Consider the following 25859-nt stretch of genomic DNA (forward strand, 5'->3'; position numbering starts at 1 on the left):
TGACCTGTGCCTGGCTCAAGTGGCATGCTATGATCTGGCTAAGGATGGAGAAGTACTTCACTTCTGACAATACCAGCGGAGGTGTCACCGCTCCCTGCCAAGGGGAGAGCGTGATCTCGCTAAAGAAGAATACACAGAGAAGCTTTTTTTTTTTTATTGCATCACTTTGTCATGCCAGAAAGCCATCCCAGCTTGAAGAGAGAAGGTGCAGCTGTGTCTTCCTCCTCAGTTACGAGCTGCCTGAACAGAGCGCCAGGGCGCGATGCCTCGTCTTCTGCTCTTGTGAGTGCAGGAGGTGGAACCTGTTCGTTTTTAAAAACAAAAGCATCAGTAACTATTACAGCATACCTTTGGCTTACTCCATACCCTCATCTATAGTAGCTGCAAGGAGGCATAGACTACAGCAGAACAGCTCTTCCCAGGCAACTTGAGCTTGAACCACAACCTAAGCGGTGTCACTCCTGGTGGTTAGTGACAGACAGAGGCAGTTGTGAGTGGCAGCAGCACAGTGCCTTGCTGCTGTTAGCAACAGGTAACTTTTCGGATGTCATTCAATGCTCAAAAAAACCCGCACCATTCTGAACTGCAGGGAAGGGGCTGTTGCTCTCAGAGCAAGGGGATAGCAGCGTGGTAGAAGTACAGCTGTCACCTGTGTGGAGAGCTGTTCTTGAGGAACTATGGACTTTAACCTCTCCAGAACTGTTTTAGCCTAAAAGAAGGAGCCAGCATCTGTCAGGGATTCCGAGAAGCGTGACTAGCGCAGAACAGACGTGTGCCACCACAGCAGACAAGGGGAGTGGTAGGAGCGAGCCAGACATCACTGCACACTTCTACACTACTACAGCTGAGGTGTAAGAGGTAAAGAATACCTTGATTGTGAAGCTTTGGGCTTATAAACAACCCTTATACTATGTCTGGTCCTTAATGCTTCTGAGCAACGGAGAACAAGAGTGCTCTGATAAAACCAGACCTTTACTTGTCTGCCCCCATTGAAAAGACATCACCACAGATGGATTATTGCATTAATAATAGCTAAAGGAGACAGATTACTAATTACTGCTTCCTGTAGCAGTGGGGTATTCCTTGGCTCTCTCAATCCTCAGCATAGAGAACTCTATCTAAGCAGATGTTTTAAACTGGGGGAAACGTAGCAACACAATGGTTGTCTACCGATAAAACTCAGAAACAGGACAACACAGAGCCTTTGCAAGAGAAGCAAGCCACTCTGTTCACACAGGCTGAAATACCCAAGCCAGGCTTCGTCAGGAGTTAAAGGTCAGCAGCGCACTGGAAAGGAGTTCAAATAATTAGCTAGTATCCTTCAGTATTTCTTGCAGCTATCTTTAAATGAATTGTCTTTTATGCATTGACCTCAAAATGCCTCATCTGTATAAGTCTTCACTGCATTTTCACAGTGGTTATTGCTTATGTTTTACCACAGAGCAGTGGGCCCCAAAAATACCGGGGCCATCAGGTTTTTTTGAGGGTCAAGGGGAAATCCAAACCATCTCGTGCTGTGTTGCCGTAATGGTTCTCTCATTTTACCGAAAATAAAAATCAGGTTAAATATTAACTGTTTGGCTACTTTCTTCTTTTCCCCCTGCAAGCTCTAGTGTTGGTGGGAGAGTGAGTACTGGCAAAAAAGTTAGTACGGCTCAGTTTTACCAACCTGAACTCTTTCTGTGCTCCTGGTAGCGGACTTGCTCTTTCGCGAACTCGACATACTCAGCGGCAGAAGTCCGAATCTTAAGAGACAGAAGAAAGAAATGCAGGCGGTCACAGGGAAGCAGCAATTCTAGACCCGCTTCCCAAAGAGACATGAGAATGCACAGAAGAGCTGAGTACCTTACCTGATCTGGCTGGATGCTAACGGCAAGATGTTGTGGAGCTCCTGGGAGCTCAGAGCACTGCTCCTGCTCGTGTACTGGTTCTCTGTCCCGGTCAGCAAGCCAAAGAGAACCTAGAAGGCACGAAGGAGCTGTTTGTATTTGGGGACAGCTGCAGAGCTGACCACACAAGACACTGCTGGCGAGTCTACTGGCATGCCACTTGTGATTGGTTTTAAGTTTGAACACTGTCTCCCTTCCCCCTCTAACTCTTGCATTTAATTGGCGCTGCTCGTTATTACCATAGTTGAGTTCTCGGCCTGTTTCAGCACTACTTAACCCAATTAGCATTGCACAGGCTCCAGTGAATCCTGTTAGATAAAGTTCAGCCAACTCCATGCATGATTATGTGCCGTGCAGCCAGCTCGGCAAGCTCCTCTTATCTTCAGCTGGCATTAAATACTCTTCCCATTTCTGAGTCAGTACCAGTAGTTATCTTTAGGCATTAAGCCGTTTATAAAGCCACCCCAGCTGCCCTTCAAAATGTGTTTTGCGGCCCTGCTTCCTGATCCATCCCTTCCTTTTCCTTCATCTTACGGAGGTTCGCTGAACCAGGCGATTAAGGTTGCTGTTCAAGTGTGGAGTAAAAACGTCCAAGTCAAACGGATCTATGTGTCCCTCCAGGAAGTCGGTCACCTTCTCAATCCTACAAGCAGAGCAGAGGAGTCCTCTCAGGGGTTACGTCCTAGCGACAGCTGCCGATGCCAACAGGGCGGCTTCACTGGTCCCTCTGAAACACGGAGGGACTTGTCCCTAAGAGGTGACTGAGCAAAACAGGAATTACTCAGCACAACAGCAGCTGCCTGAAGGGTTTCCGGCTATTACACAACCTACAACATCTGCTGTTGCAGAGGAACCTTCTCCCTGCGGTACGTCTCAGAGAGAGATGCCTCAGGTCTCAAGACCGGAGCGTACACAAGGTTTTAACTCTTGGGTGGAAGCTTAACTGTTCTCTCCACGAGCATCCTCTGACGGTATCCCTGCCGCCGTACGGAAGCAGGGGGGACCAGCCTGCTCTCTCCAAGCTCTCAGCTGCAGAATCCCACCCCTCCTTCTATATTTTGAGGATGAGCTTAGTGTCGGTGAAGATGTCAGAGCTTAGAGTCTGCACTGCCCTTCTTCCGTGAGGCCCAAAGGCACCACTCCTGCAGGCATCCTCCTGACAGCCGGTAAGGCTGTTGGTTTAAACCGTTTTAGGGCCCCACAAACTACTGCTTGTATCTGAACCCCAGAACTGCGCCGCACCTGGAGTCATGCTTGATCCTGCTGGTTTTTGCTTCCTCACTCTTCGCCGTCAAGATGATGCTCAGGTACCGCAGGTCGTAGAGTAACTGCAGAGCTCTGTTCTGGGTCATGGGGAAGGTGCCTGCTTTCTGCAAATAGGACAGTCAGGAACAGGGCTCTTCACTCACACTGGGAGAGCGCTGTCAAAGGACTGCTTCAGGGGAAACGTTTAAAAACACCAGCACGAAGAAACCACCAACCTAACTGAACCGTTCTGAGCATGCAATCTGGTGTCTGATCCCTTTTTGCCTCATCTTTGGGGGAGGCAGGGGAAGAACGTACTCGCCCTTTGCAACTCTCAGGCACACATTTTCTGTTCCGAGGGACAGGAGCGTATGCATCACCGCGTGCCCAGCGACCCTCCCGTCCCACGCCAGCCGGAGCGAGGGCTGATCCCACTCACGTACTTTCTCCTGCTTCTCTTCCATGAGCTTTTCGTAGGCAGCAAGCACTTCTGCCATGCAGGTCCTCAGCAAGTCCTGCAAGGTGACTTTCGGAAGAGTGTGACCACCGACCCGGTTCACCTCTTGGCACAGGCTGAAGAGGAGGCATTGGACGTACCAGGACGGCTGTTTAAGAAAACTGTTATTTTCATGTGGTCTGTAAGCTACGTTAGCTTTATCAGCAGCACAACATCGCTTCAGTTCTCGTGATGTGAGCTTCCTACTTCCTCAGCAACCACAAAGCTCTGCTGCTGAGACCTACCTGCCCCCATAGCATGGCTCCAGTATCTCATGGGTTTTTATTTACTGACACACCAGACTTTTGGTTATAGCAGTCCTCAAAAGTCCCACAAGTACATTTACCAGAGGTATTCACCCAAGTGTAGTCAGAACAGAATTGCTTGTTGTGCCTCTTCTATCACCGCTGACCCTGCTCTGACCACCCTCTGCCTGGGCTTGTTATTTACTCCCTAGCTCTTCTCCTGGGCCTCCCAGCTATCCTGAGCTCTCATCCGGTTGCTTTTTCCTTCAGACTCAACAAAATTCACCTTATAAGGTTCACTACAAAAGACCTGTCCAGCCCCTCCCATACTGTGCAAACACAGAACTCGCTCCTGCCCTGGTCCTCCTCTCCCTCCATGCAATCCCCAACCTGCTTTGTCACTGTGAGCGTCATTCCTGCACCACCACCATGCCTACGGAAAGCTGCAAGCCACGGTTGTCTTAGGCTTTGCCGAGTCCCACTATTGCAGCCCCGTCCTTCAGTGCATCCAATTTCCATGAAATCTCTCTCCTGGGGGCCTCTGTGTATAATAAACCAGGCACAAGTCCTTCTTTGGCTCAGTTTTACAGGATCTGGGCCACTCATGCATTTGAATATACAGCAGCAACTATCTAATTTCCTTACTCTCACTTTTGTCCTTAGTAGGTGAGTATCTCAAAGAACAAATAAGAGCACTGGAGAGTGTTTGCCCTCGGCTCATAACACCAAGCAAACTCCACAGCAGGTCGGCACCATTTGACAAAGCAGTGGTTTTGGAAACCAGCGCTTTTCTCCTCCTAGCAGACCGTTTCGCTGTGTCTACCGAGAGGACGCTTCTCATACCTGCACAGGCAGCCGGATCTTTGACGTTACGCTGTTTCCAGACTCAGTCTCCTCCTGAATTTCAATTTCATCCCAGTTGGTGGCTGTGGCCAAGACAGAGCCAGCTGTGTCGAGCAGCAGCGTGTGGGTAAAGCACCGAACCAGACCCTAGAGCGCAAAACACAAAAGCACCCAGTCACAGACAGACAGCTCTAACGGGAGTACCAAAGGACAGGCAGCCTGCTCCTGCCCGCGGAGAGACCGACCTCCCGCATCCCCCGCTCCTCCCAAAGTGAATCGTACGGAGACTATCCCACTGGATGCCACCTCCGAGCCGCCACCGCCGCCTCCTCTCCCTGCAGGCTGACTGAGCAGCGTGGCGAGCTCTCAGCAGCCGCCGAAGGAGCAGCAGCGCTGACCGCAGGGAGCCGAGCGAGCAAAACCCACGCAGGAAGCAGCTGTGATGAGAGAAACAGCTCCTTACCTTGGTGACAGCTGAGCTCCAGATCTGGTAAGCAAACAGGCTCTGCTGCAGGAGCTCTGCCTTCACCCCCTGCCACTTGGCCTGCACGGGGGTCACTTCCTGGGCTTTCCCCTTCCCCAACTTCTTGGCGGAGCGGGTTTCCTTCAGCGCCATCTCTGCGCTGCCCGACTGGCCCAGGATACACTGCTTCAGGTGAGGGCAGAGCTCGGTCAGGGACTGGCAGAGTCTCGCCATGAAGAGGACAGCATTGAGTCTGGCATCGCTGGGAGCGTCCGCCTGCCCCCCCAGCAGGCTCTGGGCACTCTGGAGCTCTTCGCGCACGCAGTCCAGTACGTAGTGGATGCAGGCGACGCAGTGGTCGCGGAGCAGCCCCTCCACCGTGCCGGCGTCAGCGTAGCGGTCGAAGGCAGAGCGCGGCTGCGCCACGGGAGCGGCCTCCTTGGCGGCCGAGGAGTCCGCGGGAAGGTAAGACAGGAGGTCGTCCAACCTGGCCTTCAGCTTTGAGTCCAGAGCCGAGCAGAAGCTCTGCACGCACGGCGTGAGTGCTTGGGCCTTCATGGACAGGCCGCTCTTGGCGAACTGGCCGCGGTTTGCCACGTTGACCCAAGCGGCGTCGGAAGGCAGGTCGCTGGAGCTCTCTGACCACAGGAACAGGGCCACGTTGTGTTCAAACTGGATGTGCTTGCTCAGGGCAGAGGTGCTGGATTTGACTTCAAGTTCCTGCAAGGCTAAGGTGAGAAGCTGTTTGGAGCTGCTTGAGATGGAGTCAAACCCTTCTTTGGTCAGCGTCTGGAACAGACCCAGGAGAAAAAAAAAAAAAAGCACCTTTTACACGTGCCTCCTGCCACCTAGCACTTAAAATACACACGTAGTGCTGCTAACAGGCACCAGCGGACTGTCTGAGACAACAAGAGGGGGCACAGAGCAAGGTTCCCCATGAATTGCCACAGCAGAGCGCCCACCTCTAGCCTGTCTAGGAACAGCCGCTGCAGCAGGTCCTCCCAGAAGGAAGCAGGCTTGTCCAAAAGGCGACGGCACACCGCCTCCCAGTTCTGGCTTATGGACTCGCTCGTGAGCAGCTCCCACACCGCGTCGCGAATCCCTGCGAGGCCTTTCAGGCTCTTCACGTAGACGAGCAGGTTGCTGACCCCGGCCCTGATGTCGTCACTGCACCTGAAGGCAACATTTCGCTTCAGTCTGACTCGCTCAGACGCAGCCCCGGGGAAGGCAGGAGAGAACATCGGTTACATCAAGGTGGGGGAATTCTTAACCTGCCTCTCGGCAAGGCAGCTGCACCCTGGATCCCACACTGGGGCCCCGCAGGAAAGCCACGTGCCCACCAGCAGGAACCCTGGGCTGCGGTGGGTGTCGAAACTGGGAGCACGGTGCCCCAGGAATGCCCCAGGAAAGGCGGCAGGCAGGGAGGGCAGGTGGGGGCTCTGGGAAGGGTTGCTGGGGAAATAGCCCATGGCCAGCAAGCACACCATGGGAGGCCGCAGCTGACGGCGGGGACCAGCTGGCTCCATCCGATAATGACACAGGACTGACAAGGCTGTTAAGGGGCAGGCAGGGCTGCCAGGCTGTCCCCATCCACAGGGGAAGGCATGGTGCGATGGGGTGGAGCTGGCAACTCTATAGAGGGGGTCTGGCTGCCCCCACACAATCCAGGGAAGGGCAGCGAGGAGAAAGGAGGCGCTGGATCAAGAGCCAAATGAGCCAGGTAAGGGATTTTTTTCTCATTTACTCTGTGCTTGTTTGCTGGCGGTTACGGCAGCGTAAAGCAGCTCTAGACAAATATCTTTGTGCAGCCCAGGTGGTCTGTTATGTCAGAGAGTTAGAGCCTGGCTGTTGGGACGGTGCTATGCTGCCTCTGGCTGTTTAACTGCTGGGGAGAGGGGATGCTGGGCAAGAAGCCAGCAGAAGGCGCAGCCTGGCTGGAGCAAGTGAGGAAGTAAGCGAGCTTGGGTTTGCTTTGTGCTGCTGCCTTGGCACAGAGGCTGTGTGGTGTCCGGGAGAGCCCTACAAAAGGGGACGCTGTCACACTCACATGGCGATCCACTTCTGCAGCGTGTCTCTGAGGTAGTCCTGGCTGATGGGGTGTGCCAGGGTCCGCAGGGCTGGCTGGAACTCCACCACGGACTCTGGGAGGTACCTGAACCAGCTGCTCAGCTTCACCTCCTCCTCCAGAACCCCACCTCTCCCTGGAAGCACATGGTCAGGGGATCAGCCCAGCACGGGGGTACCCTCCTGCCTGCAAACCCGGGCAGGCAGAGGCCTAACGCAGAGCTGCCTGGGCGCTCACCTGCTGGGTGCTGGCCTGTGGTGCTCTCCAGGGTCGAGAAGAGCAAGCCGCAGGGCAGGGCCGGATCCGGCGGCATCCCTTCAGGCATGGTGTAGAAGAGAGCATGAGCCTGGTACAGGGTAGTGGTTAGCAGCTCCATCAGTGAACATACCTGAGCTTTTATGCCTGCACCTGCAGAGAAATGCCTTTCAGCCAAGGTAGCCCCTTCACCAGAGGTGCCAGCAGCCCTGCGTTTCAAGGCCTGCGGTTCTAGTGAAACCTTCTGGGGAAGGGCTGCAGGGCAATGGACTCAGCCCCGTGCACCACCTGCTTCCCCATTACAGATGGGCTTGGCTTAAGACCTTGAGGACTGTTAATTTTTGTGGCGTTTTGCCGCTGTGGCAAAACGCTGCCAGCGGTGTCAGCCACGCTACCGCAGTAGCACGACATGGCTGTGTCCCCACCATTATGAGCTTTACGGGACTAACCCGCCTGCTCTTCTGCGGGGCAAGAGGGAGATGAAGCGAAGGGGGTTACCCTGACTTTAAAAAAGAGGCAGCCCGTTGTACTGACCGTGGTGTGGCTGGTTGAGAAGCTGCTGAATGGCCAGCTTCCTGGCCAGAAGGAAATCGGCGAGGGCCTGGCGCGGAGAGCTGTCCTCCAGGAGCATGATGGCACACAGGGCTTCTGCCACCGCCTGGTCTGACACGGTCTGGCTCTTCAGCAGGGACTTGCTCTCCTGCAGGATGGTGGATCTGGCGAGGGAATGAGGCAGACAGTCACTGGTCTCCGTGCTTGACCGAGATATTCAGGTGTGGTTATTGGATAACCCACCAAGCAAGGATGTTATTTTCCCCAGGCAGAAGTGGGACTATCTGGGTGTTACGGGACCAGGTGAGGCATTCTTGCCCCATGGCTGGCACAGGGCAGGGTGGCTGGCAGTGAGAGCCCCAGGGCAACAGCAGGGTCTCAGGTCATGGGCTCCTAGAATGGTTTGGGTTGGAAGGGACCTTCAGAGATCACCTAGTCCAGCTCCTCTGCCACGGGCAAGGCCATCTTCCACTGGACCAGGTTGCTCAAAGCCCCATCCACCCTGACCTTGACCACTTCCAATGACAGGCCATCCACCACTTCCCTGGGCAACCTGTTCCAGTCTCCCACCACCCTCCTCGTACAACATTTCTTCCCGGTGGCCACTGAGGAGCCAGCCGTGGCCCACCTGAGGTGGCTGGCGGCGGCCACTTGCCGCAGCAGGATGGGGAAGCGGGCGAGGACGGGGCTGGCGCGGGCGCGGGGGGCGTCGAGCTGCAGCTGGTGGCGGAGGTGGCAGCCGAGCAGGTGGAGCCGGGCGGCGGGCAGGTACCGGCCGGCCTCCACGGCACCCCACACCTTCTCGGGGACATCCAGCAGCAGCTTCAGCTGCGCCGCCGCCCGGTAGAAGTTCTCCTGAGCCGGCGGCCGAGCCTGGACGCGGGGGGGGGAAAAAAAGAGGGGATCAGGGGGGCTCCGGGGCCGCCCCCCGCAGCCCCTTGCCCCCCCTCCCCTTACCGGTGCCGCGGGACCGGGCCGGGCCGCGCCGCCCCGCTGCAGGCCTCTCACGGCGCCCAGGAGGCGCTCGGCGCTGAGGCGCATCTCGGCGATGGTGTCGGCCGCTTCGATGAGGTCGCGATACCGCTCGCCCACCATCTGCCGCAGTTCCTCCCGCTTCTGCTCGATGCCGGCCCGCAGCCGCCGCTCCACCGACCGCAGCTCGGCCGCCGTGTGCGCCTCGAAGAGCGCCTCGGCCTCCGCGCCCCGCGCCGCCATGCTCGCTCCAGCCCGGAACCGGGACGGCGCTGACGTGGACGCTGCCGCCGCCGCCGCCATCTTTGTGATGGGAAGGGGCGGGGCGCCGCCATCTTTGTGCAGGGGGCGCCGTTGCCATGGCGACGCGGCCGTAGGCAGCGGGGATGGAGAAAACACCGATTTATTTATTTTTTTTCTGGACTTATTTATTTTTTGTCCGTTTCTCGGGGAAAAGGGCCGGTCCCCGCGTCCTGCGGGTGCCGCTCTCGCTCCACACACCCCGGCAGGTCCCTCCGGAGGCGGGTTGCGGCCTGGCTGCCTCTAGCGGAGCGGGCCCACGGCCTTGCCTCAGCCTCCGGGGAGCGGGGCCGGGGGCTCGGGGAGGGAGGGGGCTCTCGCTGAGCCCCCGCGTCCCCCCTCCGGTGGGTCTCCCCTAAAGGGGACCGTCCAGCGTACCCCCAGGCCCGTGACCCGCCACCGCCGCCCGGCAGCGCTAGAGGGAGACAGCGGAACGGTGGAGGATGGCGGGGCCCGGCCGCCCTGCGCGCCCCGAGGCGGGGGAGCTGCGGGGCGGGGGGGGAGCCGGGCCGAGCCCCGGGTTCTCCTCCTGAAGGGCCTTTGTTGTTGGTTGAAGAGGGCTCTGTTCAAACAGGGGGGCGGCGAGGCTGCGGGTGGGGGTGTGCTGAGGTCCCCTCCGACAGCCCTGCTCTGCGCACCAAGGTTTTCCCCCCCCCCAAAATGCTTTCAGCGAAACGCCGCCGGCCCCGTCTGATGTGGTTTTAATAAAAAACAAGTGCTCCTCTCCGCTCAGGTTTGGCAAAACCGCGCTGAGTGAAAGTGCGTCTGTGGGGGGCACAGCTGGAATGCACCCGCTGGAAACAGAAAGGCCCCTCGGAATAGTGTTTTATTTCTCCCTCTCTCTCTTTTTTTATGTAGCTCCAACTAGCAATACCTACACTTTCCATCATCTCATGTATTTTCAGCCTGCGGAGGCAGAATGAAATCAGCACGCTCTGGTTTCTGTTTGCAAAATCTTCCCTGGGCAGTTACTGCCTTTCTCGTATCAGCCTTCGTGTAAAGACTTAATATTTTCTGACGGAAACCCAGAGCCATCTCGCTGTGTACGTACTCGTGCGTACATATAGTTATACATAAATCTGACCAGAAGAGCTCCCCGGAGCCAACGTACCTGTTTAGCACCTAATGCTGACTCAGCCAGCTACAATGCAGTGTAGCAAGGAGCGTGGTAATTGCTTTCTTACAGACACTTGTTCCCAGAGGAAAATCCTGCCCCAGCTACCCTGCTACCAGGGCTGCCTGCGGGGCCGCTTGCCTCCGCCGGGCAGGAGAGCATCCAGCTCCACGGGAGATGCTGGTGGAACCAGAGCGTGTGGTCTTGGGGGAGAGGCTGTTGGGGCTTTGCTGGTAGAGGTTGTATTCAAATCCCATAAAACCCTGATTGTGTTGGAAATTGGGGGGAGGGAAGAAAAAAATCATAGGTGTTTTGGAGTGCATGGTAACTGTCGATGGCAGAGCTGGCCTGGGCAGCTGGTCAGAGCTGAACTTTCAGTTTATAGCAGAGCCAATTTCTTTACATCGGTGTGTTTCCCCGGTAATGCACCCCTCCTCTAAGCACACGCACCCGTGCGTGCACACCCCTTCCTGGTGCTGGTCTCTCCAGCAGATTAAACCTCCAGCGCTTTATACGCCCTTGATCTCATCAAAACCAGCCCGGAGGTGTTGCCACCTTGGGAGGAGAAGCTTCTCCCGGCCAGCTGTTCCGACTGAGTTTCTGCGACCCCTTGTACTCGAAGAGCTATTTGTGGTCGCGCTTCATCTGTGACCCAGCTAGTTTCGGGGCTGACGCTGGCACAGACATGCCTGCGTCTCAGCGCCCCGAGTCTGTGCTGACCGGGGAGCGATCTCGTGGGGTTTTTGGGCAAACGCAGCTCTCCTGCTGCATGGACCCTCTGAAGCTGAGACCGCCTTGCGGGTGAAGAACTGGGTGTGTTGCTCACCAACGGGGAGATGGATGTGGGGAAGAACTGGTTTTGGGCGAGGGACTGAGTGCAAATTCTCCCTTGGTGGGACTCCAGGGTTGGTGCCTCTTCTTATCCCCGGAAAGAATCCAAGCCTGGGTTATATCCCGCTGCTCCCGCCCAGCTCTGACACACACACACAGAGTCAGAAACTGTAGAAAACCTCTTTTTACTTCCCTCCCACCCCATCTGCAACTCCCTCCCCGTGGCACAGACCGTGGCAGTTGGGAGCCTTCGCCGCGGGAAGGCTTAGTTCCACACCGAGACACTGAGAAACAATTGCTACGGAGAAAAGCAAGAGGAACGCTCTCCGGTGTGTTCCAGTCACAATGTGTCATACACCAGACCCACGCACACTATACAGAGCACAGCTATAGATACAGAGGAGTGTATGTACAGGAGGTCGGCAGCGCGGTGCAGTGCTGCTGGGGGGGATGACCCCCGGATTGCTACAGCCCCGGCTTGGCAGGGAAGGGCTCCAGCATTTAGTAGAGGCTAAAGCTCGCTTTTTCTTGCCCTGCAGAAGTCGCCTGTCAATGTGGGAGCAGCCTCCGTGGTCCCTCCCGGCTTGTGCACGGTGCCACCAGCCCCACAGCACATGGGGAGGGCGAGGGGGAGCCAAGGGACCCCCGAGGGGCTGGGTCCGACTCACTCCTGCGTGCACGGGGAGGGTCTGCTCCAGCAGCCACAGCAAAACAGGGGCTGCCGAGTGTCTCTACAGTGTCGGTATAATACAACCCTTTGCTGGCATGTCCAGTATATACATATATGTACAATCACCCACCCCTTCCCTCCTCCTGGCTGCGCAGCGTGGGGTGGGATGGCTGGGGTGCCCAGGCTTTACATCCCTTGTCATCTCCTCATCAGGACACGGCTTGAGGCTGGTTCCCCTGAACCGCAGCTGCAGCCTGGCTGTCCTCCTGCCCCGGCTTTTTGCAGTCCAGGTCCTGGAGCAAGCAGGGAGCGGGCTGAAATCCGGCAGGAGACACGGGTGCAAGGCTGGGGGTCAGAGGCTGGGAGGGAAGGGCAGAGGTGTCCTTGGGTTGGAAAGCAGCAGCTCTCGTTTCAGACTTAGTAACGGGAAGGTCGGTTTGGGCTCTGCTGTGCCCTTTGCTCGTGCCTTGCTGGCGATTCCCCCTTTGAGCAGCCCTGGGCAGGGTGTGCGGCCGGTGCAGCCCCAACAGAGGGGATGGAGACTCTCCCTGAGCGGTTTGAAATCAGCACGTTCACAGCAAGGGCTGAAACAACCCCCGAGATGTGAGGGTCGAGCCCTGCTCTAAAGCAGCGGCACGCATCCAGAGCCTGGGAGCTCTCATGGCAGGGGATGGAGCTGGCTGGGGATCGCAGGCTGCACGACTGCCCGGGAGGCTGCCTGTGTTCGTGGAGGTCTGGGAGGGAAGCAAACTCTCCATGCAGTCTCCATCAAAGACAAGGCTCTTCCCGTCGGGACGGAGAGTCAGGAAGCCCTCCAGAGACACGACTGTGCAGTTCATTAGGAGACCGTTATTTTAAAGAAGTCCAAGGCAGCTTTGGTGCTGATATGAGGAGCTGTAGAGATGCGACAGGAAGGTTCCAGGTCCAAACCCAGCCTCTCCCAGCCCATCAAAGTGGGGTTTGGCTATCGAGCACCGGGGGGGCACTGGCCATCACAGCACCAGGAGCCAGGCTCGGTCCGAGGTGGGCACGGTGAGAAGTGCGCCCGGAGCGATGCTCAGCCCAGCCACAGCACCGGGCTTCGCGTCCCTGGCCCCCGAGGGCTGAGGAAGCGGGGACAGCAAGGATGCCTCCATGCAGGTCAATCCCGTGGGGGCTTGGGAGAGCTGCGGAGCTGCCCCTCGGCTTCGCTGGGGTTCCTCGTCTGCGCGGGGGGAAGCCAGTGGCGGGGAGGGGAAGGGGAGTTGGTTTCTCATGGGCTTGGGGGGGGGGGGCTGGGACTGGCAGTCTCTTGCAAGATCGACCCACTGCAAACACTGCCGGTGACAGCCCCGCCGCCGGCGACAGCCCCAGCCGAGGCAGCACCGTTGCGTGCGCAGACCCGCAGCAAAGCGACCAGCCCAGCCCTGCTCCGAGGAGCGCGGGGCCGAATCCGTGCTCCCGGCGTACAGGGGAGCTCTAAGGAACACACAGGTCTCTGCTTCCCATCGCCTCCGATTTGTGATAAATCTGTTCCTGCTGCTCCAGCCGGGCAGGCGGGAGCTGTAATTAATCTCGCTTGCCCGGGGACAGTCTGCGTGTGAAGTAGCAGCGGAGCCACTCCACCACTTGCAGGATCAGGCTATTCGCTCTGCAATAACCGGGAGAGATTTCTCATTACGCCGCCAGCAGCCCTGCGAGGCTTTTCAGAACAGATCCAATATGAGGTCAAGTTTCCACTAAAATCAAGTGGCTGGGAAGGAGAACTTTGTTACTCGCAGCAGCAACGGTGCTGCTGTTTATTAGTCAGCAATGAACCAGCAGAAGGTTTTATTTTGCTGGTTTTACTGCGAGCACCGAGGCGGCACGTTTCGCTCTCCTGCCCTTTCCCCCGGGGTGAGCTGCGGCAGGGTGGCCGTGGGGTGCCCTGGCAGCCCCCGGGAGCCGCCTCGTGCTCCTGCCCTGCAGCATCCCACCTTGGTGGCCTTTGGGATGTCGGTGGCAGCCCCCCCGTGCTCCTCGCTCCTCACCTGCAGCCCCGTTATCCCCAGCCCAAGAGAGCCCCTGGGTGCAAAGGCGGGGGGGCACGGGATATTTCAGATCACAGCCCCCTTGCACAGCTCTGAGCTGCCAGAAATGTCACTGCCTGGGGGGTTTTGCCAGGACAAAGCTGACCTGGGCACATGCAGTGCTGGGCATGGGTCCTTCCCAGGGCTAGAAAACCAGGCTTTCTGTATTTTCAACATTAAACCAGCACAGAGAGGAGATGCTCCCGGCTGGGGGCTCCTGCTGGAGACTCCCATGGGTGTGCAGCCGGGAACAGGTATCTCCCCCCACCATCGGTCGGGGCGTTGGTGGCAGGGCTTGCACGGACAGGACCGGCGCAAAGCCGGCCGCCGGCAGGTCTGGGTCTGGCCCCACCGCAGGTGAGTGCCGGGGGGCGCGAACAGCAGCTCCCATGACGGGCAGGGGGCTCAACGCACCCCCCTCCCCACCGCCTCCCCCGCTTCCCACACAAATAATTCCTTCACCGCCCACCAAATATGAAATATCCAAAGCCCCGCTGACGCATCGCTGCAGCTATGACACTGAAGCCGTATCCTAACAGAGAGCTCTGGCTGCACCAGGCCCGGCCATCACCATCCAATATTTCACTGTAGTGTGACACGCTGCTCATGTTTTAATTCCTGCAGCATCAGCAGGGCAGCCTGCGCTGTCTCAGAGCCCGGGTTCGGCTTTACTTCCCCTAACGAAGCCGGTGCAGGCATGCGCTCGGTGAGCAGCTGCCTGCTCAGCCCGGCACAGGCAGCGAGGGGACAGGCAAGTGCCCGCTCAGTGCTGAGCCCACGCAGTGCCTCCGAGCACCTGAATGCAGACACACCTTCCTCGGAGGAGCAGTAAACAGTTAAAAGGAAATAAATGCTAACAACGCTCTGCTTTGCCCCACAGAAAGCCCCCAAGCCCTGCGCCGTGTCCCCAGTGCCGGTGCTGCCATGCCGGAGCCAGTGTCCAACAGAGCTGTGCCAGGGAGCAGGCATCGAGCCTGGCACTGAGCCCTTTTTTGGGGGGCTGGTGGGGGATGCTGGGGTGGCACAGCAGGACATGTGATGCCCCGGGGAAGGGACTCGCTGCAGGGGCTGGGTAGAGGCACGGGAAAACTTCTCCCAGAGCTGGTGGTCTCGGAACATTGACTGGGGGTACGCGGCTGAGCAAGGCGGCACCCCAAAGCGGGTGGCACCTTGTGGGCAATGCTCATCCTCGCTTCCCGCATCGCTTGTAGCACGAGGTGAAAGCTCGGCGTCTGCCGGCGATGGGGCTGGTGCGGGGACGCCAGGGTGGGATGGGAAAGGGGAGGGTGAGTGAGACCCAGCTGTTTTCTCCACCTAAACCACTGCATTCCCATGGCTCAGCTCTGGAGCCAGAGCCTGTGAACAGAGTCTGGCCTCTGGCACAGAAACTGCTCCGGGTCCTCTGGCAGGAAGACAGCACTTCTCCCTCTGCCCTGGGCTTTCCCTTGTGCTCCTGCCGCCGCGCTGGCCAAGGAGGGCGGCTTCGCTGGGGCAGGAGCAGGCGGTCAGGGCTCCCGAGCCCCAGCGCTGAGCTGGAAGGGCGGGACAGGGACAGGGGCAGAGCCGAGTGCTCCAGGACGGTGTTGAGAAGCTAACTGCAGCGGACGCCAAGCCAGACCCACCACCCCTCACACTGTGGACTGTACCCTGTGTCCCCCCTTTCCCGTGCTGCAGTGCAGGAGAGGGACCGGGGGGCTGGACGCGTGCTGCCCTGCTCTTCCTCATGCCGTGGTGCTGGAAGCCCTGTCGTCTGCTCTGCCCGGTCCCTTCGGCTCAGATGAGGGTTGAGGCCAAATCCCTAGCACCCCCCACCTCCTGTCCCCCATCCTCTCCATCACCCCTTCCTCCAGTCTGACTTGCCTGGAAGGAGCAGGGCGGGCGTCACCGGTGGCCGGTCGATGCTTGCTCACCGTGCGCCGTGGGGCCGGCAGCTCCAGCCCCAGCGATCCTCGGAGCCGTGGCCAGGGCAGGATAAGCCCAGATCTCACCCAGGTGCAGGAGCCGTTGGCAGCGGGATGTGCCGCAGCCTGTGCCAGGGTGCTCCAAACCCCCGGTGTGCCGCTGCTGCTTAAACACTTCCAAGGATTTCCCACCAGGGACTGGTGCCGGCTGATCGTGCCATGGTTGCTCAGCCAGCCCGGCCGCGGCTCACCGGGGAGAGCAGCGATCTCGGCTGCCGGCGCAGCGTGGGACTGACCGTGAGCAGATGCGGGTGGCAGGAGGGGCAGCGGCTACTTGGGAGGGAAAAGGGGGAAATCCTCCATCCGAGGAGAAAACCTGCGGGCAGGTGACGTCATGGCAGGAGGAGGGAAGGGGCTCTCCTGCAGTGGGAGACGGCGGGGCCGGAGGAGGCAGGGTAGGAGCGTGGCGGGACCAGAGGGGCTGCCGGGGCGGCAGAGCTGCTTCCCGCGGGGCAGCCGGCTCCGTCCTGGCGTGCCACCTGCGGGCAGGGTGGCTGTTGCAAACGATGCAGTCAAACAGCAGCAGGGAGGCTTCAGGGGAGGTGATGGAGTAACTTATAAGCCGGGGAAAATGCAACCCCAAATACCCTTATCTCCTCAGGGAGGGTGACTGCGGGAGCACGCTCGGACTCTCCGGGGAGCTCCCACCAGGTCTTTGCTATAAGACGGTGCATCTCCACAGTGGCACACGTGTTGGCACACACCCGTGGCCTCGGATCCTCCTGAGGTCACCTCACTGCGTGCGTGTGTCCACATGCAAGCACCCGTTCTGGGGCAGAGCACCCAAAGCCAACCAGTCCTGAGGGTAACACCAGGGAAGCCAGCGGAGTCGCCCCGGCGATACCTGTGGCCCACGGTGGCACTTTGGTGTTGAAATGCGCTGCATTGCTACAAGTTGTCTTTGTTTTCCTGGCGAGGCAGCTCCTCTTGAACCATATCCTTCCCAGCGCTTGAAAGCCAACCCGCCAGCAGCTCAGGAGGAACCCAGCTGAGGACCCCCGCCGCCCATCGGTGTGCGCACCGCCGTCCCCTAAGCTGGCACTCCTGCCCTGACTCCGTACGTGCCTCCACCCTGCTGTGGTTGGGAGCAAGTGGGGAGAGGAGAGCGAAGGAAGGACAACCCCACCGTCCTCTCAGATGCTCGTCTGCAGGTCACCATTGAGCAGGGTCCTTTGGGTTTCTGTGGTCTCGTTGAGCCTGGATTTGTCCTGCTTGCTGTCGCTCCGGTCCGCCTCGTCCATGCCGCTGACCTTCACCAGGCAGAGAACGTTCTGAAAGCTCTTCTTGAAGTTGTCGGACAAGAAGGCATAAAGGATGGGGTTGGCACAGCTGTTGGCGTAACTGAGGACCACGACAAAGTCGAACATGCCCTTGAGGACAGGCGTGGGCACGATCAGGACGGAGACTGAGGAGACGTTAAAGATGTAGAAGGGGAGCCAGCAGAAGATGAAGACAGCGACCACAATGGAGACCATCCTGGTGACTTTCTTCTCGGACTTTTTCCTCTTGGAGGAGCCCACTCTGATGCCCGAGGACTTGACTTTGATAATGATGAACAAGTAGCAAAGGCAGATAATGGTGAGAGGCACCAGGAAGCCCAAGATGAAGGCGTAGATGATGAAGCCCGTGTACCAGGCGCCCGACTCTCCCGGCCAGATGATGGTGCAGCTACTCCTGCCGTGATTATGCTGCACCCCAGCATAAATCATGATGGGCATGATCACCAACAGGGAGACGCCCCAAACGGCCACATTGATCATTTTGGCTGTCCTGGGCCGCCTCCACTTGGCAGATTTAATGGGATGGACAACAGCCAGGTACCGGTCAACGCTCATAACCGTCAAGCAGAAGATACTGGTGAACTGGTTGATCCCATCTACCGTCATGACAATTCTGCAGATGGCTTTGCCAAAGGGCCAGTGTACCAGGGCGACCTGCATAGCCAGGAAGGGCAGACCAAGCATGAACAGCTCGTCTGCGATGGCCAGGTTGAGGATGTAGATGTTGGTGATGGTCTTCATCTTGGCATAACGAAGGATGACGTATATCACCAGCGTGTTGCCGCACAGCCCTATGATGCAGACCACGAAGTAGATGAAGGTGAGGATGGCGTTGCTGGTCAGGTCGAAGTGATGGCCTGTAGCGTTCTGCGATGCATTGGTGGGTGCCTCCACAGAGAAGTTGTCAAAGGGGGAAGCCGGGGAGAACCAGAACGCGGTGGCATTGGGCAGCTCGTATTCCAGCTCCATGGCTCTGCTGGTCCCTGGGCACTGCTGGTTCAGAGGAGCTGAGATGTCATCTTCCCTTGCTCTGGGGATAGAGGAGAAGATTCTAGAAATCAGAGGATAAATAGAAATGAAGGGATTCCTGGGGAGGATTTGCCCACCCTGCTGCCAAGCTCCATGGGAGAGATGCTCCCTGGAGGGGCTTTCCCTAAACCTCCTCCTCCATCTCCCCTCCAGAGTCCGTGCGGTGCCGAGCAGTCTGCCCTGGACACACCACAGCTCCTCCTGACTCTGGCGATACCGGAGTCCTTATGACTCCCAAAATCCAACCGGTGAGTCCCCGCTGGGTGCGACTGACGCCTGGAACACTGAGCGCTGGGGGAAAACCTTTTCCCTTGCCTTGCCTTTCGGCGGGGTGCCAGCCCCTGCCTTCCCGGCCACGACCCAAGCCGCGACGGGCACCCCGAGCTCGGACGGCTCCCGTGAACGATGAGCTCGGGGCGGGGGAGCAGCACCCCCCCACACACACCCACCCCCACCCCCCCGGGACCCATCCCTCCGCTCCCCGCCGCTGCAACCGCCAAGGGCTTACCGGGGCGGTGCTGCCCCCCGCCCCGCCGCCCCCCCGGCTCACCTTGCTCCCGCCGCCGCTCCCCGGCCCGGCGGGCAGCGGGGAGGCGCCGGCAGCGCCCGCCGCTCCGCACCGCACCGCACCACACCGCACCGCTCCGTTCCGCACCGCTCGGCTCCGCGCACCCGCCGTCCCCGGCGCGGCTCCGCCGCTGGACCCAGCGCACCGGCTGCGCCCCGCCCCGCGCGGGGCGGCTCTGCGGGGCCGGGGCGGGGACAGCCCTGCCCGCGCTGCCCGCCCTGCCCGCGCTGCCCACCCGGCTCTGCCCTCCCTGCTCTGCCCTCCCTGCCCACCTTGCCCGCGCTGCCCACCCTGCTCTGCCCTCCTCTGCCCACCTTGCCCGCGCTGCGCGCCCGGCTCTACCCTCCCTGCCCACCCTGCTCTGCCCTCCTCTGCCCACCTTGCCCGCGCTGCCCACCCTGCTGTGCCCTCCCCTGCCCGCGCTGCTCTCCCTGCCTGCTCTGCCCACCTTGCCTTCTCTGCCCACCCTGCTGTGCTCACCCTGCAGTGTCCACCCTGCCTCCTGCCCTGCCTGCCCTGCTCTGCCCACTGCCCTGCCGTGCCCACTGCCCTGCCAGCACCCGGCGAGCCAAGCAGGGCACCTCGGCTGCCTGCAGCTCTGGGTGCTGCTCCTAGAGGTCCGGCCGGCCATGCGGTCCCAGGCTTTGCGCTGGGAGCGGAGCCTCTCCCGCTTGCAGAGGCTGTTGGTGCACGGTGAAGGGTGCCCAAAAGCAGGGGCTCAGAGCAGGTCCCAGGGGCGTGTGCTGGAGGTGCTGTGCAGCTGGCAGCTATGGGTGCAGGGACCCCGCGCCACCCCAGCGTGTGGCGGGACCTGCCTGACTCCACGGGGCTTCCAGCAGAAGAGACCTTGCAGGACTATGCGCCCCTCGGCTCCTTCGCCTTCCTCGCATGACCTTGGCCTCGCTGCCTGGCTCCTGCTGCAGAAGCTGATTCTCCATGTTTTGGTTCCAGCGATGGTGCGAAGGGCTCAGCTTCTGATGTCTCCAGGTCCGCCGGAGGGGAGGGACAGGGCAGGGCGATGGCAGCGTGCTGGCCACGCTGTGACCCCAGCTGGAGACCCCCAAGAGATGTCTGAGAGTCCCAAAGTCTCCCGGGAAGCTGGGAGTACCTTGGCCCCAGGATTTTGCACCTCGCCGCCAAAGGCATGGCAAGGCAGGTCCTTGCTGGCTTGGCCCAGCCTGGGAGAGGTGGGAAGGTGATGCGGTGGTTGCCCACAGCTTTGGGGTCTCTGGGGACTCGCGCAATATGGGTGGCTACTGCCGCAGCCTCTCCCTCTGCAGTTACCCAGTAACCATGACTGGAGGAGGAAGACCAAAAAAGAGAGGTTTGGAGGAGATAACCTCTGCTCTGGTTTGTTTGAGATCTTGAAAGCAATTAAATAATAGCTATTCCTTCCCCTCCCCGCCCCTTTCCATCACTTATCAAAGAGACAATAGAAAGCAGGAAATTAAGAGTGACTTGGAACAAAGAGCCCGGAGCGAGGCTGCTGATTGCGGCAAGAGGGGCTGGGAGGTTCTCATTTGCACTTAGCCATCCACTTCCCAAGGTGGATCTGAAGACGCCGGGTCCTGGAGCACGAGCAAGAATCATGATCAGCCTCATAAATCTTTAGGAGGCTGGAAAAAGCTTCTCCTGAAATAAATGATGTGGCCATTAATATCCCGGTAAAAGCGCTTGAGGAGGGAGGATAGGGAAGAAGATGGTTTGGCTGATGCGGATGGGAGATCGGGCCTCTGCGGGGTGCTGCCCGCTGGGCTTGGGGTGTCCCATTGCGTGTCACCTGTGCAAGCCCCTGGGATGCTGCTCCGGGCAGGGTGCCTGCACATGGACCTGGGGACCACCACCATGCTCTGCCTGCTGGAAATGCAGGCAGAGGTGCAGGCAGAGCAGAGATGTTCCCCAACACCGGGGAGGAGGGAGTGCAGCACACCAGCGTGGCACAGGAGAGGGTTTTGATGCCTTGTGACCTTTTCACGGTTGTTTTATCCTCTGTTGGCTGGTTCCTGTGCCCAGCAGGGATGTCCCGACTGCGCCCTCCCCTCAAAGCCGCATCGGCAGCCGTCGCCGGCAGCGGGAAGGGCACTACAAAGCCTTGCTGTGCACGTTTCCAGCGCTGCCTCCTTGAATTTCTCCCCTGAATAGGTGACGCTGCCACATCCCTCCCTGGGGTCCCTTGGCACGCAGCCCCTGTGGTCGGCAAGCCTTGCTCGTGGCAGGTCGGCGTGCTGCGGTCCCCCCTCGCCCCGGCACCGAGACCAGCCCCCAGCCCGGGCTCGCAGCGGTTTCTCCCAGTGCTCAGCGTGGTGCTGAGCATCATCCTCCTGCTGTGCCGGGGGGCTCGAGCGGCGGGTGGCCGGAGCAGGGCGAGCGTGGGGATCCTGGGGTGCCTCGCGTCGGCTGCGGGGCTGCTCGGGGCTGCCTGCGGAGCATCAGGGCTTCAGCCGCCCTCTGCCCTTTGCTTTCACCTCTCTGGGAAGCTGGTGTTGGATGCAGGGGCCAGGGAGCTGCGTGAATTCAGCCAGCAAGCTCGCTTGGCTAAAACCAGATCTGATCTTCATTAAAAAAACCCCAAAACTAATGAAATGGTGAGCCGGTGTGTATGAAGGGGCTGATCTGAGCTGATATCCATCCAGCGAGGAGTGCAGCAGCAGCTAGCTGAATCGGGAAGCCGTGCTTGAGCCTTTTGAAGATTTTTTTTTTTATTCTGCACAGATTTAGGGTTGAATTAAAGCCTAGTGTAGAGTCTGATCTGTATCTCTGGGTGGTCCCTGGTTCGGAGAGACATTGTACCCCAGCAGCTGGTTTGGTGCTGGCAGATAAACTCCTCTTTGTCCTTTAGCCTGGGAAGCATCCACTGTGCTGAAAAGCAATTTACTGGCAGGGCTGGATATAGGAGAAATGCACGGCCTCTTCCCACACGGCTTCGATGGCCAATATAACCCATGGGAGAGGGGCATGGGGATTACGTGACCACAAAGCAGTTTTTAAAGTCCTTCCAAGTTTCCTGCCATCCATTCCCAGCTGTTCTGCAAGACTCCCCATGGAAAACAGCGCTTTTGACCCCTGTCCTGGAAATGAGTGTTGTAAGGAGCCGGGGGTTTGGTTGCCAACAGAGGGGTAGGGTGAGCCGCCCTTTCTCCCCGATACGGGGAGGGAGGCAGCGAGATCTCCGGCATTTTGGAGGAATGAAGGAGGCTGTGTTGAACTGGTGGGGCTCTCTGGTCTGAGCTGTGAGATGGTGGAGGGGAACTGGGGGAACTGGGAGGCAGCTGCCGTTCCCCAGCAGTCAGGAGGGGAAGGATTTGCTCCTGAGCGCGGCTCGCCCTGCAGCTTGCTCCTTCTGTCTCTGCTCACCTGCAGCCACCCCGCGCTGCTGGGGGAGAGATGGGGGTGCGCGGGGCCGGCCACCCACTTTTGGGTCCCAAGTGGGTGCCACGGGATCCCTGCGCGTGCCCAGGACTGTCTCAGCCCTGTCCATTGCTGTCGTCCCTGCCCACAGCCCTTCTGCTGGTCTCTCCTGTTAACTCTGTTAATGACTGATGGCAAAAATGCTGGGTCATCGCTCTGGACCCTGTTTGTGCTGGGGGACAGGTCCCTGGGGGTTAAAACTTCCTCTCGTCTCCTTTCCTCTGGGTGCCCGGCTGCAGTGTCCCATGGTGTGGTGGGAAGGAGCTTTGCAGGGAGCGAAGTGATGCCACGTAGCCTCGCTGGCCCCGTCACTGTCCCCACTCCCAGCGCGCAGGGTGCAGTGCCAGCCCGAGGAGCCCGGGAGCTCATCATCGCCTTTGCAGAGTGGCGAGCCGGCCCCGAGCAGCTCTGCCTCCATGCACATGACAGCCATGCCCAAGCCTGCTCTTTCCCAGCACGCTGCCCTCAGAGGGACCCCGCTGTCCCCCCGGCTGTAGGGACAGGGCCAGCACATGCAGAGATGACTGTGGTGTTTCCTCTCCCGTGGGCGCTTTGGGTGGCACTGCCCTTTCCCTGCCCTTTCCCTTCCCATCTCCAGCCCAACAGCCATGAGCGGCTTTGGTGGCTCTGCTGATGCCTGGCTGGAGGCTGCCTGGCTCAGTTACAGGGATGCCTGGGATGGGGGGAGGCTTTCCTTTCTGCTAATTAGCCAGACAAACAGGCCTGGACCATCTCCCCGCACCCCCGAGGCAGGGCAGAACCAGGCTGGTTGCTGCCGGACGACGTGATCTAATCGGGCAGCGTCTGCAGCGGTGATTGATGGGGAGAGAGAGGCGCCGGCACTTCACCTGCGGCCAGGCCGGGCGGTAGCATCCCCGCACGCCCCGCAGCATCCAGACCCCGTGGGATGCAGGTCTCTCTGCAGCCCCGGCGGGTTGGAGGCTCTCCCGGGGGAGCCCCGCACCCTCCACATATGGCTCCTTCCCCCAGGGCTGCCTCCTGCTCCTGCCAGACCTCCCTGCAAACGGCTCCTTCCTCCCGCTCCCGCCTCTCCCATTCTCGCCCTGCCGTTATTTGCCTCCGTAATTAGTTTATTGATCTCTGCCGAGGGTACCGGGGCTGGACTGCAGTGAAAACTGCTGCACATATTCCCCGTGAATCATATCGCTAAACCCCTGACGCTAATGAGCCTTTGGCAACCATGGACCGAAATCTCTGCTCCTGCCTGTGCCTCTCCCCACTGTGCCTGGCTCGTTGGAGGGTCGTACGCATTAAATCGGGACTTAACAGTGCTCTGCATTTGGCAGTCAGGCTTCCTGCACCAGCTTGAAATGCCAGGGTTAGTTACAGCATGCGCCGATCCGCCGGTACTCGCATCCCCTCCTGTTGAAAGCAGCCGTGGGTTGTAGCTCAGTGCCGGCGGGACTCTGCGCACCCCCAGCCTTGCACCGGCTCCATCGTGTCTCTCACAGCGAACCTAAAGCCAGCGGAGAAGCGTAAAGCTGTCACTTTGTGCCCTGTGACTAATAGGTGACATTAGCTCGTGGGATGGAGATGGCGTGGCCCTGCCTGGCCCTGCCTGGCGCTGCCTGCGGTGCTGTGCTGCTCCCATGCCCTGTCCTCTGGGATGTCTCTCGATGTTCTCGTTCCCTCCGCTTGGCAGCTGCCTTGGCGCGGGTCCAGGCTGGCTCCGTCCACCGCCCCAGCTTGACACGGATGGATTTGGGTTGGGAAAGAGCCCGGCCATGAGCCCGGCCTGCGCAAAGGGGACACAGGGCGGGAGCAGAGGGACCCCGCTTGCCGTGCCCGCGAGAGGCACGTCTGGGACATCTCCAAACCTGCCCTAGCCTGCGGTGCCCCGGGCCATCGCTGTGCTGGGATGTGTCTCTCTGCACCTTCTGCCTGCCACAGCTACCCCAGACATCGCTAAGGAATTTTATTGCAAAAAAACAAAGGGATTTGGGTCCTGGCTGCCTGGCGGCCCCAGGGCTCCCTGGAGCTGGGACTGCGGTGCTGCCCCTTGCAGCATCTCACGCACCTTAATGAGAGAGATTGCACAAGAATTTGTGCCCTTTTTGTTGTTTAAAATGCATTTTAGCGACTCCAGGTAATGCATGGTTGCGATCGCCGGTCTCATCCTTCCTGGTGCTGCTACAGCGGGGGGCCACGCAGGAGCTGCCAGCTCTCCCTGGAGCTGCCTTTACCTGCCTGCACCGGGGCGCACCGGGAGGGGTAACTGCCCGTCTGCCTGGCGTGGGGAAGAGGCTGGACTGGACCCTGTCCCTGTCCCTGGCCGGGGCTGAGCTGCGGAGGACGGGCAGGACTGTGCAGGCAGGCGGGAGGAGGAGCGGCAGCCCTGTTATCCTGGGGAAGGGGACGTGGGGGTGTCCCTGCACGCAGAAATGGCACTGGGGAAGGGGGTGTGTGTGAGCTGATTTTGCTGATGCTTCTGCACAGAGCCACACTGCCATCACGACTGTCCCCATTGCCCGGGGCTGCCCACACGTTCACAGGCAGGGACATCCCTGCCAGCCACCCCCAGACCATGGCAGCGTGCAGGGCAGGCTCCCGTGTCGGCGGTGTCCCCACGGCCAGCCCCGCCGGCTCACCAGCTGTCCCCAGCCCTGCCAGCCTCTCCGTCACGGCTGGCCGGGGAAGCCCGGGGCGGCGGGGGGAAGCTCTGTTTGCTCTGTCCCTGCATCCCTCCCAGCTGGCACCTCACGCTGCATCTGCCTTGTTATGGGAGCTAATGAAGGATGCAGGCAATTACAGGGGGAGATTGATTAAATCCTAAATCAGAGAGGTTTCAAATGGCCTTGACCTTTCCCAGCTGTGGCAGGGGAGGCTGATCAAAGGCTGTTAAAAGAGAAACACTCTAATAAAGAAGGGTTATGTTGCAAAAGAGCTGGATGTGTCCTTCTGCCACCCCCTGCACCTTCTGGCGTGGCACAAGCAGGAGACACCAGCAAGCCCCGAGGCTGGCCTGGCTCCCTCTGCCCCGTGACCGTCGACGTAAGCGTCTCCCCCTCCTGCCAACACGGCTGAGCTGCCGTGGGGAGAATCGGTGCCGGAGCTGCTTCTGCCCCCAGCCCATCCGGGGCTGCAGGCTTGGCCACCGTGTGCCCCGTGATGATGCTTTGAGGGGACGTCAACGGGTGGGAGAGGATGGGGTGCTGCTGGATGCACCCTCCAAAGGCCGTGACGGGGATGGATGCCAGCGGTGATGGGTGTGGGGGGGTTGTTTGGTCCTGTTAGGTATTGCAGGCTGCCATGTGCTGATCATTAAGGTGCAGCTTCTTGTTGTTAATGAGCACGGCTGATTGCGCTGCACGGGCACAGCTCACCACGCCCATGTCGGGGCCATGCTGCTGGGTGGCACGAAGGGACGCCCTCAGGGCACCCCAATCCAAAGACCAGGAGCTGCCTTTAAGCAGCCCAGCAGGAAGCCATGCCCGGGGGTCACCTTGCCGCGGGGGGGGGGGGGGGCTGCGCCGTACCCGGGGGTGGCGGTGGCAGTGACAGCTCCCCTCCCACCCCACGCCTTGCCGCGCCCGCCCGCACCGCCCGCCCGCCTCGTTCTCCCGCCGCCTCGCCCGCCCGAAACGCAGAGCCGCGGGCGGCACGC

General features: G+C 59.7%; 2 protein-coding genes across 2 annotated transcripts; both read right to left on the minus strand.

Moving 5' to 3' along the window:
• Positions 1-138: 138 nt before the first annotated feature.
• On the minus strand, positions 139-9328 carry COG1 (component of oligomeric golgi complex 1). Its single transcript, XM_050908648.1, has 14 exons — positions 9011-9328; positions 8682-8926; positions 8036-8217; positions 7484-7654; positions 7229-7382; positions 6144-6354; positions 5182-5970; positions 4719-4865; positions 3578-3739; positions 3132-3259; positions 2424-2532; positions 1851-1960; positions 1670-1745; positions 139-302 (listed from the first exon to the last, which is right to left on the minus strand). Exons 1-14 carry the CDS (start codon positions 9326-9328, stop codon positions 162-164), a joined length of 2943 nt encoding a protein of 980 aa, XP_050764605.1. The 3' UTR covers positions 139-161.
• Positions 9329-17082: 7754 nt separating this feature from the next.
• On the minus strand, positions 17083-18198 carry SSTR2 (somatostatin receptor 2). Its single transcript, XM_050908566.1, has one exon. The coding sequence runs from the start codon at positions 18196-18198 to the stop codon at positions 17083-17085; it is 1116 nt and encodes a 371-aa protein (XP_050764523.1).
• Between the last annotated feature and the right edge of the window lie 7661 nt (positions 18199-25859).

The sequence above is a fragment of the Gymnogyps californianus genome, chromosome 19 (assembly GCF_018139145.2).
Source record: "Gymnogyps californianus isolate 813 chromosome 19, ASM1813914v2, whole genome shotgun sequence".
In the NCBI taxonomy this organism is placed as follows: domain Eukaryota; kingdom Metazoa; phylum Chordata; class Aves; order Accipitriformes; family Cathartidae; genus Gymnogyps; species Gymnogyps californianus.